Source organism: Balaenoptera musculus, chromosome 21 (assembly GCF_009873245.2).
Source record: "Balaenoptera musculus isolate JJ_BM4_2016_0621 chromosome 21, mBalMus1.pri.v3, whole genome shotgun sequence".
Lineage (NCBI taxonomy): Eukaryota > Metazoa > Chordata > Mammalia > Artiodactyla > Balaenopteridae > Balaenoptera > Balaenoptera musculus.
Window position 1 is genome coordinate 6,416,850 of NC_045805.1, and position 14,881 is coordinate 6,431,730.

General features: G+C 39.1%; 1 protein-coding gene across 1 annotated transcript; it reads left to right on the forward strand.

Annotated features, from left to right (window-relative positions):
- Positions 1-3,002: 3,002 nt before the first annotated feature.
- LOC118888060 (beta-defensin 107A-like) lies at positions 3,003-11,359 on the forward strand. Its single transcript, XM_036839032.1, has 3 exons — positions 3,003-3,024; positions 7,775-7,837; positions 11,217-11,359. The coding sequence occupies exons 1-3, from the start codon at positions 3,003-3,005 to the stop codon at positions 11,357-11,359; spliced, it is 228 nt and encodes a 75-aa protein (XP_036694927.1).
- The last annotated feature ends 3,522 nt before the right edge of the window (positions 11,360-14,881 follow it).

Sequence of the window (14,881 nt, forward strand, 5' to 3'; positions counted from 1 at the left end):
AGGGCATAAAAGAAAGCTAAAGGAGTCAAGGGACAGGATTTCTCTGGAAAATGTGTGTGTGGGGGGGTGTTCAGCCTCTCAGGGGGAAAGGTGAGGAAAACAACGCTTTCACGCCAATCCTTATGAGACTGGCTACAAGAAGCCTCCCTGGAGAATCTGACATGTCACCCTGTGGTGCTCATGACTGACCCACGCCTGAAAATATCTACCGGAAAAGAGCTCTGGCTGGAGTTGCCTACCATGGCAGAACAAGAAGGGAGCCAACAGTGGAGTAGCTGCACTTACGATATTAGGCAGGGAAATGGGTGTGATTCCCATGGACCAAGTGAAGGGACCAAGGTCACGGGGCTGAAACCGTCCTAAAGGGAAACCCCCCAATAATGTGGCCTGTGAGGGCAAAGGGAACCAGTAGTAAGTGGTTTCAGGATAGAGCTGGGGGAGGAGAGGAGCTAAGGTCAATTCATAAGAGATCAACCAGAAAGAATATTAACCATTCAGGAAGCTGTACAGTGAGGTGGGCCACACAAGAGCCCCAAAAGAACACATAAATGTGCTTACCATAAAGATTCTACCTGTGATACTGCTGTGTTTGTTTGTTTTACTGTATAACAAAGTACTAGCCACTCGGCAGCTTAAACCATCGCACGTTATCTCACGCTTCTGTGGGTCAGAAGCCTGGGCACAGTATAGCTGGCTTCTCTGCTGAGGGTTTCACAAGACTGAAATCACGGTGTTGGTTGGGACTCTGATATCATCTGAGGCAGGAAAGGACGTCAGCCAGGGCCTAGTCCTGAGCAAGCAGCACCTGCCTAGCACTCCTGTGACTCTTTCCACAAAGTGGCAGCTTTCTCCTTCAAGGCCAGCAAGAGAGATTCTCATACTTCAAAACTCTCCAACTTCTTTTTCATAGCACAAGTGAGGGGAAAAGAAACAAAGCTATATGGAGCAAAGTTTTTATTTACTATTGAAATTAAGTTAGCATTAATCCAAACAAGATTGTTTTAAATTAATTGTAAATCCCCAAGTAATTAACAAATTATCTCAAAAATATACAGCAAAATAAATAGGAATTAAATAAAATAGAAGGGCCTAAGTAAAATAAAGTAAAAAGGAATTAAGATGTACACCAAGCAATATCTATTAGCAAACACAAAATAAGTCAGTAATGGAAGAATGGAGGAACAAAAATGACAACATTTAGAAAACAAATAGCAAAATGGAAGATATAAATCCTACCTCATCAATTATGACAATTAAATGCAAATGAATTAAGCACTCCAAGCAGAGACTAGCAGAATGAACTTTTTAAAAAAGATCCAACTATATGCTGTTTATAAGAGACACTCTTCTGATTTAGGAAACAAAGAGGTTGAAAGTAAAAGGATGGAAAAAGATACACCATACAAACAGTAACCAAAAGAGAGCTGTAGGTGTTATACTAACAGCAGACAAAGCAGACTTTAAGACAAAATTGCTACTAGAGACAAAAGAGCTTTTTATAATATGAGTTAATCCATCAAGAAGACATAATAATTATAAATATATATGCACCTAACAACAGAGCCCCCCAAAAATGAAGTGAAAGCTGACAGAATTGAAGGGAGAAATATTTAATTCAATAATAATAGTAGGAGACTTCAATATCCCACTTTCAATAATGGATAGAACAACCAGAAAGAAGAGCAGCAAGGAAATATAAGATTTGAAGAACACTGTAAACCCCACGAGACCTCACAGTCATCTATGGCCCAGCCCACCCAATGACAGCAAAACACAGATTCTCTCAAGTTCACAGGAAGTATTCTCCAGGATAGGCCATATGTTAGGCCAGAAAACATCCTCAATAAAAAGAATTGAAATCATACAAAGTATGCTCTCCAACCACAAGGGAATAACAGAAGGACATTTGGGAAAGTCAGAAATATGTAAGAATTAAACCACACACCCCCAAATAAATAATGAGTCAAGAAGAAATCACAAGAAAAATTAGAAAATATTTCAAGGTGAATGAAAATTTTTAAAAAATACCAAAACTTATGGGATGCAGCTAAACCAATGCTTAGAGAAAAAATTATAGTTTCAAATGCTTATATTTAAAAAGAAGAAAGATCTCAAATCAATAAACTCATTATGTAACCCAAAGCAAACAGAAGAAAATAATAGATTAGAGTGAAAATAAATGAAATAGAGACTAAGAAAAACAATAGAAAAAAATCAACAAAACCAAAAGTTTGTTCTCTGAAATGACCAACAAGATTGACAAACCTCTAGCTAGACTGACAAAGAAAAAAAGAGAATACTCAAGTTACTAAAATATGGAATAAAAGAGGAAGCATTACTACTAACCTTAAAGAAATAAAAATTATTATAAGGGAATACTAGGAACAATTGTATGGCAACATTTTAGATAATCTAGATAAACTGGACACGTTCCTAGAAAGATATAAATATCAAAACTGATACAAGAGTAAACAGAAAACCTAAACAGACCTATAACAAGTAAAGAGAATTTATTGATAATAAAAACAAAAAACTACATAGTAAAACCAAGGTCCAGATGGCACCTCTTGTGAATTCTAAAGATTTTACTCCATTTTCTTATGGCTTGCATATTTTTTTGATGAGATGAGAAGTTTAATGCAGTTCTTCTCAGTTATCTTTCTCACCCCACGGGGACTCATAAGACCCCCTATTAATGACTTTCCTTCTGCCAAGGGTAGAGGTTTTTGTTTTGTTTTGTGTTCCTTTCCCTCAACTTTGATTTTTTTTTTTTTTAACCGGTGCTGTATGTTTGCCCTCAAAACACTGGTAAACAGTGCTTGCTGCCCTTCCCACAGAGTTGTAAGGCTTTTTTTTCCATGTGGGAGGATTCTGGCAGGGCTCTGTGCCTTTCTCACATTGGCTACTGTCCCCTTCATCCCAGCCTACATCATGAAGGATGCTTTCCCAAGACTGTCATCTCCATACCCTTATCATTTTTTTGTGAGCATCTGGTGAGGTTCATGAAGAAGAACTTGGACGTTGGTGTGAATGTCTCTGTCTGTGGCTCCCAGGAGTTCTATATGTTCTTTCTAGTTTACACTTGCTATTAGTAATTCTTTATAGACTTACCTGAACTCCTTTTACCAGTGTCTGGTAGAAGCTGCCTTAGGTAAGCAAGTGCTCATGGCCTGTCTTTCTTGGAGGTCCCTGTCTCATCTTAGATTTGGAAATAGGTGGTCACCTTGTAGCCTTAGCTTTCTGAAGAGTTCAAGAAACTTTGAATATTTGCAGCTCACCCTGCATTTTGGTGTGTGTCTGGCTGATGTGGGAAGATGCCCTTTCCATTTTTCTACATTCTAAGCAGAAGCTATCTTTTGCTTAATAATAATAAAAACAACTGCTTTAAGAGATATAGAAATATTTGAACTCTCTGCTAATTCTTGTGTCAATTTTGGTAAGTTGAAACTTTGAAGGAATTTTTCTCTTTTATGTAAGTTGTTGAATGTTTAGACATACAGTTGTTGATAATATTTTCTATTATTTTGCTGGGAATGGCAGTCTCATGTGTGCAGTCTTTGGACCTCTACTTAGCATCATAAGATGGGCTCAGGCTTGGAACACTTCCTTACCAAGAGATAAAAAGCCCACACAGCCTGTACTGGGCTTTTAACCTTGTGTGGGAATATCCATCCCTCTTTCAGGCTTCCAGAATGCTCCTTTGTCTTTGCCTGAAGCATGTGCATCATATGGCACCGGCCAACCCCACTGTTATGTCTGTCCCCTGAGGGGAGGGGACAGGGTCTTTCTGTTTTGGTACAGGGTGTATGTGGGCAAACTGCTTTGCATTGGCCACTGGGAGAGACCCACGGGCCACAGATGGACCCACACCCACTGCTGCGGCTGATCTGACACCAAGGTGCAATAGGCAGAATGCTTAGAGTTCTCCCCTAGGATTGGTAACTAGTGCACAGTACTATATCTCTTGGTATCAATAACTGGTGCACAGTAATCTGCTCTGACAATTATAATGTCTGTAGGCTCTGTAGTGCTAACCCCTCTTTCATTCCTTCTACATACTTGGACTTACCTTGCCCTTATTTTTTTCTTAAAGGGGAATTTTAAGTCATAGATTTATACATTTCTCCTTTTCTAAAATAAACATTTGGATATAAATGTCTACGTGATTCTTCTGCTGGATCCCACAAAATTTGACATATTCTTTATATTCAATTTGAAATGTTTTCTAGTTACCCTTATCATTTGTTCTTTGATACATACACAATCTAGAGTTATATTCCTTAATTTCCAAGTATTTGGAAATTTCCTAAACATCTTATTATTATTAATTTCTAATCTAATCCTTTTGTGGTGAGAAACATTCTTTGTAAAATTTAAATGTTTTTAAGTACATCAATAATTGTTTTATGGCCTAGTATGTGATCTATTTTGATGAATGGATCATATGTACTTTAAAAGAAGGGTGTGTTCTGCAATTGTTTTATGTTGTATTTTATAAATATCAATTTAGTCAACATGGTGAAAGGGTTGTTTAGATCATCCATGTCTTCACTGTTTGTGTCCTACTGTTTTATCAATTGCTGAGAGAATAATGTAAAAATCTTCTATACTATGATTCTGAAACTATTTCTCCATCAATTCAATTAGCACATGAACATGTTAATAATTTGTATGTCATTTTTAAATGAATTAGCTGTTTTCCTTATGCAACATCCCACTTTCTATCTGATAATACTCTATTTTATCTGAGACTAAATTGCCACTCCAGCCTTCTTACCCTTGATATTTTCATAGTTTATGTTTTTCCATCCATTTACCTTCAAACTCTGTCTTAATCTTTTAAATGCTTTCCTTATAATTTATGGCCTAGTTAATTTTATTGTGCCAATTTATTTCCTAGCTTTGATAATTCACAATTATGGATGATGTCATCATTGGAGTAGGCTGAGTGATGGGTACACAAGACCTCTCTGTACCAGTTTTGCAATTTATTGGGAGTTCATAACTATTTCAAAAGAAAAAAATAGCTTGGAGAAATGTTTCTTTAGAGACAACACATAGTTTTGTCTTCCTGATTAATCCACCTAATCATTAATGCTGCCTTTAATGAGATTGTTTGGTCCATTAACATTTTTACATAACTAATGAATTGTCAGATTTTTGTCAATCAATTTATTATTTTTGGTGTGTTCATTCTCTCTGATTTTATTCCTCTGTTCCCCCTTTCTTGTCTTCTTCAAATTATTTAAATATTTGTGTCAAGAATTCCATTATAATTTATGTATTCTCTTCATAGCTAGCACTCTTTGTATTGTAATTACTGTTTTCATAGGGGATGTCAATATACATCTGTAACTGTTTTTTTTTTCTTTTCAGGCTAACTCACCTCTGTCACTATATTTTTTAGCTCATAATCACAATATTAAATAGATGCCATTTAAATTGTTTCAGGTTTGCAATATGCTTTGCCACATATCAGCTACTATAGTAAGCTTCACAACGATCTTTCATACCTACTTAGAGTTGGTAGTAATCTACTTTATTTGAAATTTAGAAATCTTGTAACTTTATAGGTAGAAATATTTCTCCCCACTCCCATTGTTCTTTATGCTATATTTTTAGTGTGTATTACATGTATATACATTATAAACCCACAATGCAATGTTACAGTTTTTCTTTAAGAAGTCATATAAATTTCAAATAAATTAAAAGACAAAGTATTTTTTATAGTTACTCAGATATTTATCATTTCTATTTGAAAATCTGTTTCTTTCTGGCATTTCCCTTCAGCCTCAGAATTTTCTTGAATCTAAAATGTCTTTATTCTATCTTCCTTTTTGAAGGAGATTTTTCCTGCATATTGAATTTGTGGCTGGCCGTTTTCTGTTTGTTCCATTGTTGTTGTTTTCCTTTAGCACTGTAAAAGTGTTGCCCCACCGTCATCGGACTTCTAGTTTCTAATGTGAAATCATTGGTGCTTCAGTTGTTTCCCTGAACTGAATGTGTTACTTTTCTCTAGATGCTTTCAAGATGTTCTTCCTTTTGGGGATTTCAGAAGTTTGAGTATGATGTGTCTAACCATGGTATTTATGCTTTTTGCAGGTTACTGAGCTTCCTGGTTTTGTAAATTTGTCTTTTTCACCAAATTTCAGAGTTTTCAGCCACTATTTCCTTGAATTACTTTTTACCCCGTTTCTTCCTAGAAATGCAATTACATCTCTACTACAGCTTTTGATATTGTCCCACAGGCCCTTGAATGCCTATTGTTTTCAAGCTTTTTTCTCTCTGATCTTCAGATGGCATAATTTTTATTGATTCGCTGGCTCTTTATCCTGTCATATTCACTATTCTATCAAATCTATTCAGTTAATTTTTTCAGATATTATATTTCTTAGTTTCACTATTTCTTTACATTTTCTATTTTTATGATATGATTTCCCATTTAAAAAATTTATTTTGAGTATATTTCCTTTACCACTTGGAGATGTTACAATGGATGTATTAAAGTGCTTGTTTGATCATTTCAACATCTAAGTTATGTCTTGGACACTATAAATGTTATGCTGAGAATCTGGATTATGTTATGCTCTCTGAAGAATTTAGTTTTTTGTTTTTTAACAGGAAAGTAACTGTTAAACTCAAATTGCAAATACTATCTTGTCTGTGATGGGCAGCAACTCAAATCTGTTTCATTTTTTGTTTTTAACCTAAAATAGGCTGCTCAGAGTTAGCCCTGTGCATGTGTGGATCAGGGGTTAGCAAGAGTCATGGCAGAGTTCACACATATAACCTGGCTCCCCTTCTCTGGCTTTTCAATTTCCAGTATTTTCCAGCAGTTATGACTAACTTTGATTCTGCCCTTGTGTCCTAAGTTTAGCAAGATACTGGATTATTTTCACATATTTATTTTTGGAGCCTTAACTTCTCTACACCACACTGCAATCAGAGAACTCATTCTGTGCTGGTCCATTTTTCCAAGTTTTGGCTTTTCTCCAAAACATGTCTGCCTCTATTTCAACTTTCATATCCTTCAGGTAGGTTATTTTTTGTTTTTTTTTTCCTCCAGAGTTTCACTTGTTATCGATGGAAAAGATCATCTGTTAGGAGCTCTCCTCACTTTATTAGAAATGGAACTCATTAGATTTTTTTTCATATTTCTTCCTTTATTAATTGCTGTTTCATGTCTTTAGTCAATTTTTCTACAGAAATGTTTATTCTTCTCTTAATGATTTATAAAACCCTTTATATCTCATTTGATTTTTAATTTTTCAGATAACTCCCCTACTTAAAACGCTTCAATGACTTTCCTTTGATTTTAGGATAAAATTCAGATTTCTTAGTAACATATAAATACACACTGTATTTACTGCCCAACACATATTTGTTGAATGAATACTATCCCCATAAAATATAAAATATGGGCATACATAATAATATTATTATCCTTAATAATACCATACATATATAAAAACTTTGAACATTCAGTAACAATTCTCATATTAATTGCTTCATGGATTCCTCTAACTGGACAGCTATCAATTAATAAGTCAAATACATATATTTTGAGCTCCGACTGTTACAAAGCACTGTTGTAAGGAATGAATGGAAAGAAAGAGATGAGAAGATAGTTATTTTCCTTTACAGAGTTTACAATATATATGGGGAGATAAAATTTTTTCAGAGAGTATAATTTTTTTAAAAAACAAATATACCAGGTGCCAATCAATAATGGCTGAGTGAGTCTTATAAAAGTAAGTTGCATGTAAACTCTTAGATAAGAAGAAAATCTTTTTCTTAATGTTTGCTGCCATCATTCTTCTTGCTCAAATTTTCTCAGGTAAGAGGGAAATCCTTAGAGATGTATGGATGGCAGTCTGTTCAGGATCTGTCTTTTGAGAAGAAAGCTCAGCTTTTAGAAAAGTACATGACTCAGCCCTATGTCCTAAAAAGGTCCCAGAACAAACCAGTTACAGGAAACCTTTTCCTAAGCTTAGACACAAATCAATGGGCACACTGATCCAGACCATCTCCAACCGGAAGAGTATCTAGTTAATTTCCCTAAAAGCTCTACGAAGAGGTTCAGACTTCTCTTTACATTTAGATCTCTTTCCTCCTTCTGTAATCTTTGACCTAGCTGCAATGTATGACAAAGTGATTGCTTTAAAATGAGAGAAAATGTCAGAGGCAAACCCCAAACACTCTTGTTAATTTAGAGAAATATAGCCTTTATAGTCTTAGTGAAACTAAACTTATGATAACAAGTCCTTAATAGTCTGTTTTTTCATGTCTCACTAGTTGCTGCAAACCTCCTAACCTTGGATTATCTGGGACTTTCTTTCTGGTTCTTACACACTGATGGAAAATTATATCATTTAAAACACTAACATCTTGATTAGTTTGCTTTTAAGTCCTTGAGTCCTTTGAAATAGGTTCTCTTTGCTCAATACAGCCAAGACTTCATCCCTAATAAACTTTTATGTCCATTCCCTCCTCAACTATCCTTCATTCTTTCTGTTATGAAGCCTTTCCTCATGGAGTTCTCCATGCACCATGAAGCATCCTATTTCTTCTTCATGGTTGCTGAACTTCTACATGTATTTATCGCACAATCTGGCCTCAGTAGAGCTAGCTAACCAATAGCTATTGAATGTGTGCTTACCACTTATGAGAAATTTTTCTAGGAATTATAACAAAAGGAGGTAAAGTGGAGGTGAACATTACAGCATGGTCTTTGTTTTTAATTTACTTACAGTTTATTAGTTTATTATTTCTGTGTTGGTCAAAAATGGGTTGCCCATAAAAATAAATAAGCATGCAATAAAATTTAAAAGTATAAAGTGAATGGATGAAACAGAAAGATGCACAAATTATCTATGATACAAAACAGTTCTCATAAGTGCCGTAAAGATGAAGAGTACGAGAGAAGCCATTGAAGTAGAAGCTCGTTTCTAACTGGTGGCAGGGGTGGGGGGGTGACGGGTGGTCAGGAGCGGCTTCCTGGGAGGTGGCTACTTGCATTGCACTTTTGAAAACAGGCAGGACTAGAAACAAAGAACAGAGCCGAGGAACACTGCCCTCCTGTTTGAAAGCCCCTCTTGTAAAGTCAGTTACTTAACTTCTGCCCTCAGTCTCTTTCCCGGTCAGGGGTGGAGGTGTCAGCCAATGGATCCAGGCTAAGGAAACACATTTCAAGCTGTCCTCTCCATCTCCTTCCATCAGGACTCCAGCTGCTTCAAATCAATTGCAGAAGGAGATGCGTAAGAGCTCTTTGTCCCCAAAACTCAGCTCAGACACATTTGGTTCTCAATAAGGAGCATAGTTTGGGCACAAATTAGGACCACCACGACAATCACATAGAATCTCAGCATCCGAAGTGAGTTTAATGATCAATAAAAGAGGTGATGAGCACAGACTGTCATGCCAAAATATTTGAGGCTGATCTCAGTTCCAATCCTCATAAGATTTATGAACTCTGTGTTTCAGTTTGTTTCCTATAAATGGAAATAATAATAGGGCTTTTTTAAAAGATCAAGACATTTATTATAGTTATTAGAGTGGAGGCTAACTGGTTTTAATTAAAATAAAACAAAACAAAACAAAAAAACCTTAAACTAGAGTAACAGAAAAAAGAATTTATTTCTCTCTCCTGTAGAAGTCCCAAAATAGGTAAGTTGAGTAGGTTGGGTAGAAGGCTCTTCTCCATCAAGTAAATCATGCTGGGACCAGGGAGGAAAGTCAACCTTGCCATCCTAAACATGTGACTATGTCATTGATTCTAAGATGCTCTAAAAGGAAGGGATAAAAACTGAGTAAAAGACGTGATTTAAAAGATTATATAGAACTTTGTTATAAAGCAGAAACTAACACACCATTGTAAAGCAATTATACTCCAATAAAGATGTTAAAAAAAAATAAAGAACATTTTAAAGAGGAAAAAAAAAAAAGATTACATAGAAACAGCTCACATCTCTCCAGCCCTATTTTATTGGTCCAAACTCATTCATTTGGCCATACGGAAACAGAAAGCCAGGAACAGTTGTCTTTAGCTAAGGACCCATGTGGTCAGCTAAAACTCAGAGGTTCTTTTACTAAAAGACTGAAGGGGAAGATGACTGCTTGGGGACAGTCTCTCTTTATATAAGCTGCTTAAACAGTGCCAGGCATTGATAGAGTTAACTATTATTATTGTTTTGTTCCTGTTGTTCTTATCATTATTATTGTTATTCTCTGCCCCAATTCAATGTGAACATATAGCATGTCAATTGACTGCCCTGATGCCTGATAAATTTCAGTGATCTATAACTCACAATATCCCATGTTCAACTTTGGACTACTGAAAATGTTTCCCTTTACTTTAAGCAGAAATCTAAGTTCTTGTGAGTTTTTTCTATTGGTTAGTCCTACCTTGGGCATTAACAAGCCTACAACATGGTAATGTCTGAGATGTATGACAGCTAATATGCACGCTTCCCCCCAGAATTGTTCTTTCCAAGAATAAGCATTACGCCCTTTGAGAATAACTGTCAGTTCTTTCAGTTATTTCTCCAAAGAATATATATCACCATTTTTTTTTCAATCATTCCTCTCTTAAAACATTTTACTCCCTTCAGCTTAGTCTCTTTGTTCTGAATGAACGCACATTGCCTAGGCCGCCCTAACGTTGCTGCAGAGCTAAAGACAGTATTCCTTTGATGTTATTTACAGAGTAGGCTAGTGCCATGTTTCTTTTCATCTTTATACCAAAACCATGAAATTCCACAACCATACGCCAAAGCATATGGTCTGTCGCTGACCTGCCGATAATGTAAATAGCACAATCTTTGCCTTGTGTTATTTATCAGAGACTGTTATTTTGGAGACAAGAAAAAAATCATTTATTGGAAAAGACTGTTTATTGGAATTAGAAGGTATATTGTCTCCTCCCAGGAAGAAACATTCTGTTTCTATATGTCCAACAAAGATTATAGCCGAGGGAACTCATTTCTGTTTTTCCTAGTTGAGTACAAAGGAAGGACACTGCATATACTGAACCAGGGATCTGAGCTCAGACATAGCTGTTCAGGTCACATCTGCCTTATCTGATATCTAGATTCACACTCTATGTCTCCATGAAATTCAGTAACGGGGAATTCTAAGTTGGTCTGGATGGTGAAAGTTTGCCTTCCAGTAATTAAGTACTGGATAACTGAAGACAAATTGCTTTCTTCACTTTCTAGCCAGAGGAGGACTTCGAAGACAACTAAGCTGTCTGAAAATGGAAGGTCGCTGTGAAGTCGAATGCCTTTCCTTTGAAAATAAGATTGGGGGCTGCAGAGCTGAATTGACACCATTTTGCTGCAAAAAAAGAATTAAGAATTAAAAGCTAAGCAGCAGCTACACAAATGAAAGAGGTGAAGATACTCTGGCTGTGACCTCAGTGCATTGAACCTCTCTGGATTTTCTCTCCTTAACCTCCACAGTTTGGATTCTCCGAAGTGGTCGGTCCAGTTTCTGGTGCTGCAGGAAATACCCTTTCTAGGCGATGAGCTTCTGGAGGGGAAGGCTCTATGTCTTGTTTGCTCTGCATCCCCCGTTCCTCGTATAGGGGCTATTAATTACTTTATTGATGGATAAAGTGAGTGAATTAATAAATAAAACAGTGGAATGGAAAGGCTGGAGTGCCAGTCTGATGAGCTGAGTTCTAATGTTATAGTCCTGGCTTCTAGCAGATGTGTGACCTGGGGCCGTCTCTACCAAGATTCTGCTGTCTGTAATGTGAGGAGATCCAACTGTGTAGTAAGTGGACCCCTTGCTGGACACCAGTTGTGGCCTCCTCGGCAGTACCACTGTCACACACTCCTCCACTCTCTCCTTTACAGGTAGGAATTGTTTAGAATGTCTCCCATTTCCTGTCTGATCCTAATCATTCTTTGTCTCTAAAACTCCTCTGCTTAATGCTCTCCAAGAGTTAGTGACGCTAAGATACTGGCAAGAGAGAGTCATGACAAAGCTCTGTGGACCCAGGCAAAGGGAAGCGATAGGCTTACTATGAGTCTAAGAAAACTAACCCAGTACTAACCATCTTCAGGGCTTGACTCTTTCCCTACAGCCTTATTGCAAACTTTGGCTCTCTTCCTTCCCTTTCAACCCCTGCTCTTCTAAAATAGAACCTACACACAGGGATTCAAACTGACCCCAAAACTGAGAGTGCCCTTCTACATTCAGGGAAGGATCAGGAACTAGAGGTATTAACCATTCTGCCCAGACATGCCTCACAGCTTACATCAGACTCCCTGCTTCTGGCCGAGGAATGGCTAGAAACATCAAAGAGAACAGGCCAATATCCAAAACTCCTGGTCAAGCATGTGCAAGGAGGAATACGTAATATCACTGCACGTGAAATAGGGCATTTGTTCGTCTTTCTGAGGAACACACATCTGCTCCACCTCCTCGGTTCAGGGAGTTTGCTGGTCTATGCCTGATTTTCCCCTCTAAATCCATCCTAGAATCTCTCTCTGGACAGCAAGCTGGGGCAATTTCAAGGCATCCTTGGTCCACCAGAACCAACATAAAGTTTTCTAAGTATACTTGGCAGCCCAGGTACCACTCTTGTCTTCTTGGAAATGGTGGAGAAAGAGTGACCCACTGCTCAAGTGTCCTCAGGATTTCCTACCTCAGCTCAGAACCTGAGCACCAACATTGCCAAAAACTGCGATGCCACCAGGATTCCAGTGACCTGACTCGGCCTCTAATGAAATCACAAGCCCCCTCGCAGGCCCACATCACTCTCGTGGCAAGCTGGAAGACACAGGGAGTATGTCCTTGGATGGCTATTATCACCAAGATATTTTCTATGTCTATTTGGGGGCCAAGGAACAGCTCTTGCCTTCCTGAAGAGGTTGGAGAAAAAGTTACTGCCCGCCCGAGTATCCTTAGAATTTTCTACCTCAACCCAGAGCTGAGGAGCCACCACTGGGCATTTTAGGCATCCCGAGTCCCTGGAAATGATTAAAGTCCCCTTCTTGTTCCAGGAAAGGCTGGTGCTGCACTGGAATGCACACGATGGCAACCACCCATGCACCCCAGGGACCTCTGCATCATCTAGGTCCTCCAAGAAGCAGAGAAAGACTCCTGTGCTATCTCTTGTCTCCCCTTGCTGGTCTGGGGGAGACAAGGGATGCCTCAGCCCAATCCCTGATATGCCAGTGAAGATATCTGGCCCTCCAGGAGTCTGATGGCAGAGGCGGCAGAAGGACAGCCAAATGCTGAGGGCTGAGCACATGCTGGGACACTCAGTGTACGTGGTGGGCGTGGCTTCTGAACACTGGGTGTGGATCTGGCTCCTGCCTTCTCATCATGGACGCAGGCCCAACACCCAGCTGGCCGAACTTCTGAAATCCCATGGGTGTCGTGTGGTTGGCAGGCCCCAATCGGGGTTCTTCTTCCTCCATTCCTTAGGCCTCCCCTCCAGGAATGGGCACCTATGTTCCCAAGTTCAGCCATGCCCTTGACCTGGTTGGTTTTCTATGCCAGCAGGCCGCTTGTTTTTGCCTTATGGAATAATTTCCTTTGTGAAACTCTAGGAGTCTAGGTCTAAAATACCCCATGGGGACTAGGTACGGGTACCTAGTCATCTACTCTGGGGGGTCAGTACTCTAATCCCCCATCTCCTTGGGTGTGTTATTGTCATTAGTGTTAATGCCAGTGTGATCAGCATCCTACCACTACTGCTGTTTTCATCACCACTTATTATGTGTCTCATTATGGATTATTTCAGTGGTGGTTGTATAACACTGAATACAGTTACTCAAGATGAGGGTTCCATTTACTGGAGACCATTACTGATGTTCCCCCAAAGACTGACGTTCGCACTGAGGTGGCATTTCCCCAGCTTAACCACTTGGTCTCCCCTCGTGGGACTAGCCTCCTGAAATGTTCCTTGTCCCCGTGAGGCAGGGGGCCCAGTGGAGGCTGTCCCCAGGTTGGCTGGGCCTCTAGGAATTGCACAAGTTCCCTCCAGGGACTAGCACTGTCTCGTGCAGACCGGGAAGACCCAGGAAGCCTCCCTGGCTCACCAGGGCCACCTCAAATTTCTAATTCCACTAGGGTTGGCACTTGCCATCCCAGAAAGGCTCGGAGACGTGTTATCAACTGCCTGAGAATCCTCAGAATTTTCTACCATAGCTCAGAGCCCAGGATCCACCACTGCCAAAAACAGAGGCACAGCGAGGGAGCCCTGGGCTCACCTGGGCCTCTATAAACCGTCATTGTCCCCTTATTGGCCCAAGACATGCAAGACATGCTGGTGCTGCACTGCAAGGCACGGAGACGGAGACGTGCCAGCCTGAGCGTCTGCACCACCTTCTGTCCTCCAGGAAGCCTACGAAATGCTTGTGCGGGCCAGTGACGCCCCCTACTGGTCAGGAGCACCATGCACGACTCCCCTTGCACCTTCTCTAATGGAATGCAAACCCAGGTGTCTGGACTTCCCCAGGCCTGGGGAGAACAGACGGCACAAGGTCAGCCAGGAGGTGCTGGCTGCAGTATGGTGGAGGCTTAACGGATGCTTATGGATGCTGTCGTATCATTCAAATCAGTGTGTGTGTGTGTGTGTGTGTGTGTGTGTGTGTTTTAAGGCAGAAGTAAACAGAGGAAGAAAATGTTGGACACCAAAATTTCCACAGGTTGACCTATATATATATATATATATATATATATATATATATATATATATATATATGTTGGATTTACTGTAGCGTTTTCCTTTATAGCTCATGTGCGTATACATTATTTGCATCCTACCTAAGATTCTGCGAAATTTAGGAAATCACTTCAAAGTCTAAAATCAATTCGACTTAAAATCAATTTAAAATCCTTCAGGATTCCCAGGGAGTCGGGCAGT

Excerpts from the sequence above, each read along its gene's own strand:
- LOC118888060 (XM_036839032.1), top strand. The coding sequence starts at position 3,003 with ATGAAGAAGAACTTGGACGTTG. Across the intron at positions 3,025-7,774 it reads GAAGAAGAACTTGGACGTTG|ATAAGAAGAAAATCTTTTTC; the intron begins GTGTGAATGTCT and ends GTAAACTCTTAG. Across the intron at positions 7,838-11,216 it reads TCTTGCTCAAATTTTCTCAG|CCAGAGGAGGACTTCGAAGA; the intron begins GTAAGAGGGAAA and ends TTCACTTTCTAG.